The sequence below is a fragment of the Penaeus monodon genome, chromosome 22 (assembly GCF_015228065.2).
Source record: "Penaeus monodon isolate SGIC_2016 chromosome 22, NSTDA_Pmon_1, whole genome shotgun sequence".
Lineage (NCBI taxonomy): Eukaryota > Metazoa > Arthropoda > Malacostraca > Decapoda > Penaeidae > Penaeus > Penaeus monodon.
The window spans coordinates 25,258,839-25,262,553 of NC_051407.1; the positions used below are offsets into that span (position 1 = coordinate 25,258,839).

The following is a 3,715-nucleotide window of genomic DNA, read 5'->3' on the forward strand; positions in this document are numbered from 1 at the left end:
TGTAAATGTAAACTGATTCAACTATCCGTCGACACCTAATTCAAAAATCGATCCGCGGGGCAGAGTGGGCCGTCCATCCAAGTTTTTTTTTTCCTCTAATGCCATTAATGTATTCCAAGACCGTTAATGAGGTTCGTACGTGTCTAAAGTAAAAACATGAAAAATGTTGGCTTGGTGTTATTGATCCCTCAGTTTTAGTTATAATAGCATGAGTCAGCATGTCTTTGACAGAAGTGGGAGCGTGTTTCCGGCAAAGGCCAAGCAGAGGCCTAAGCACCTTCCCGCCCGCTGCGCCCTCGCCGCCCGCGGACCACCGGCCGCCCTCGCCGCGCCTGCTTTCCCAAATTCATTTCGCTGACAAAGAATCGAAAAATCACAATCACGAAAGCAAAGGGAGATGCAGATCCACGATTGGTTGAAAACGTCCCTTTCCAGCGCCCATCGCCCCGCCCACCGCCGCCACAGCAGCCAATTATAACCTCACTGTTTCCTCTATCAACCAATTGATTCTGTGGCAACAAAAAGTGCAAAAGAGCTACGTTTCGGCCAGCCAGATGTTTCCATTTGCTTTACTAACTCGATAATGCGATTTGCGGCACAGACGCGTGTGTCACATTTGGGGGATAAAGACGCTTTATTTTCACGAAAAATACGACCCCTTTCAGCCCCTCCTCTCCGAATATGATATATGAGAAGTGAAAAGAGTTGGACTCGCTCGCTGGTCATTTCTCTCTGGCGTGCGGACTGTTTTTTCCCATCGGTTCGCTCGCCCCTCCCATCACGCTCTCCCGCTCGAGCTCTCCCTGCGGCGTTATGTCACTCCATGCTGTTCAAAGGCTCACTTTATGTATGGAAACCACTACCCGAAAATATTAATTCGGACTGCGGAATGGCAGGAAAATGGGACACAATCGCATGCTAACCCTGTGGTCGCCTCATTTAGGGGTAATGGAAAAGTGTGGAGAGGGAGGAGGGGAAGAGGGGAAGGAGGGGGAGAGGGGAAGGAGGGGGAGAGGGGAGGGAGGGGGAGAGGGGAAGGGTATTCGATGGAGCATATAGAGGAAGGCAGAGCAACACATGGGCTGAAACAGCATGAAAGATGGACACGAACGTACAGAAAAGCAGACACAAGGAGGCGCAGGAGGGAAAGACATGAACAGCAGTAAAAAAGGGACGTACGGAGTAGGAACAGCAGATAAAATCGGACCTCGGGTGGCGCAGGAGGACAAGCGCAAGGTGAGACGGAAGCTGGAGGGACCAGCGGTCGAGGCGAGACGAGACGGGCGGCGAGGGAGAGAGGACAGGGCGGGGGTCACGTCGTGTGACAACAGGGACGGACGGTCGCAGGATGTCGCCATAGCCTGAGGACGGACAGCACCGTGGCCGCAGGACAGCCCCGGCACTGCACTCTCAGGACAGGCCGGCACGCCGCCTGCACGCTCGGACAGGCTACCATTAGGTCCTCCGTATCAGGTATCAGCTGAGTGCTCCCGCCCTGCCTCTATCTACTCCTTACATGATTATGTTGTAGCTGTCAACATTCGGTTTCCTGGAGCGTCTTATCTCGCTTTTTGTCTCTCCGTAATCTCTATATGAGAACTTATTTAATTCAATATTCCGCCCTGGGCTCTTATCTCCCGCGTTCCCTGGCTGGCCTCCTCGGCCACCCACCTCTCCTCCCTCCTCACGCTGCCGACCACCTCCTCTTGGCAAAATATCCTAAAGTGAATTATAAAAATGTGACAGGTGTTCTTCCCGCTGGTGGTCTGGGGAGACGAGGCCGGAGGAGCTTCTCCCCAGTAGCCATTTAGTAGCCAATATCAGGTATCAGCCTGGCTTGACCGCTTCATTGGCTCGGACGGCCTCTCCGCCTCAGTCCCCGGGCCTCGCGGCGGACGGGCGATGCGCGGACGCCTCTGCGGGCCCTTGCGAGGCAGCGCCGGCGAGTCTCCCAAGCCACTTTCTCGGATTGCAGAAAAGAAAGCCAAACGACAAACCTACGACATACTTTACGGTAAAATTAGAAACAAATCTCAAGTTCTAATCTAAAGCCTGCGCCACAGGCAAAGAAATCGGAGGCGGCGCAGGTAATGGCGTGGAAGATAGTGGACCGCCCCGGGACCGCAACCGTAACCTTACCTGCTGACCTCGGCTACGTCACACCGCGTCATGTTACACACACTCCCTCGCACACAAGGATCACACAAAGGATGTATCGCAAAGCTAGTCCCTTCTTAGTCTTTGAATATTAAATCGGAGGACTGCAACGCCGGAGCCTCTGGTGAATGAATGCGTCTGTCCCGCTGCACCTGGCGTCGGCTTAGGGGAGGCTGAGGCAGCAAGTGCGGAGGGAGGGGGGGAGGGCAAGGACACCGTTACATGGGACCTCCAACTAGACCTGGATGTGCAATACCAATGGTTGCTCAGGAGAGCTGATCGAAATGCTAACAGTTAAATACTAACTCAAATTGCTTCATGGGATTATTAACATTATTAGACAAAATAAAGTATTTCAGTTTTGTATTTCATGTCAAGCCTACATAAGTGTATTGCTACAGAAAGTAACAATATCCAAAGCTTGGATACATACATCAACACGTAGGGAAGTGGGGGCGGGCCCCTCCCTTGTGTAGGGGGTGGCCCCAGTACGTTAGGAGCTCTGGAGCCGGACCTGTAAATATACACCAGTACGTCACGCAAAGCTCCTCAAGAAATCATTAAAATGACAGTAAATAATCATCAGTCATAGCTTTTGGAAAAGCTATTTCATGAAAAATCAAAATTTAATTTAAATCTATAGTCATGAAGCACTGAGCGTGATAGCAGCAGTTATTCACTCAGATGCCGCGCTCCCACCACGCGGGAGCCGCAGCTCAAGGGTTAATGTGACTTTGGGATGACTGCAGTGTTAGGCAAAGAAGCAGGGAAGGTATTACACACCGTCATGTCTTACTTACACCAGGGAAGCTACACCCGCGCAGCTGCGCTTGGGCACCTACACCGGGGCTCCACAGGTCTCTCTACCTACCACTCTCACGGCCTCAACCTCGCTAACATGCCTTCGCTCCCCTTCGCCGTCGCCTAACCGGCCTCTACGCGTTCTCTAGGGGCTGTCTGGGAACATTCCACTAATCCTGAACTACGGAACACAATGTTTACCTTTTGCATGTCACTAAACTACCTACTTACTAACCCATGTGCATGTCCCATGCTATCTCTACATAATTATCGACGAGTATGAAACTAAGTCGTCGCATTTTGTTATCAGGTTATATTGAAATGCATTGAGCATGTCTCAGTTTACCTACAGCAGATATAAGAAGGAACGCCTTCTAACATTCACATAACAGGCCATTAGGACAACATAAAATGTGCATATATATGATCACTAACTTGATATCAAGAAAAGTCACTCGTACTTCCCGTCTATCTTTATGCTATATCTCTTTCTATATATTCTTTTTATTTACCCTTTTTTAACACACACAAACTAACGCTATGTGCCACGCGCAACGTAAACCGCAACTCACTCCCACTATTCACGGGCGTCAACGTAACTTCATATTCTAAATGTGCATATTTTATCATTCGCTCGTGGCCTCTCACCTCGGACGTGGACATCCATCTCGCCAAATGCTTTCTAATGTCGTTTGTCCTTATCCGAAGAAAGCCAAGTCCGGATTCTTCCTGAACTCGGCCATGACGATCAAAAGCG

The 3,715-nt window shown here is 50.4% G+C and overlaps 1 protein-coding gene across 1 annotated transcript in view; it reads right to left on the minus strand.

Moving 5' to 3' along the window:
* Nucleotides 1–3,715, minus strand: part of LOC119587042 (dachshund homolog 1-like) — a gene marked incomplete at its 5' end in the record, with an annotated part of 99,624 nt that overhangs the window by 36,150 nt on the left and 59,759 nt on the right. The window contains 1 exon segment of the mRNA XM_037935790.1: nucleotides 2,591–2,671. Coding sequence (XP_037791718.1) covers nucleotides 2,591–2,671 — 81 coding nt within the window.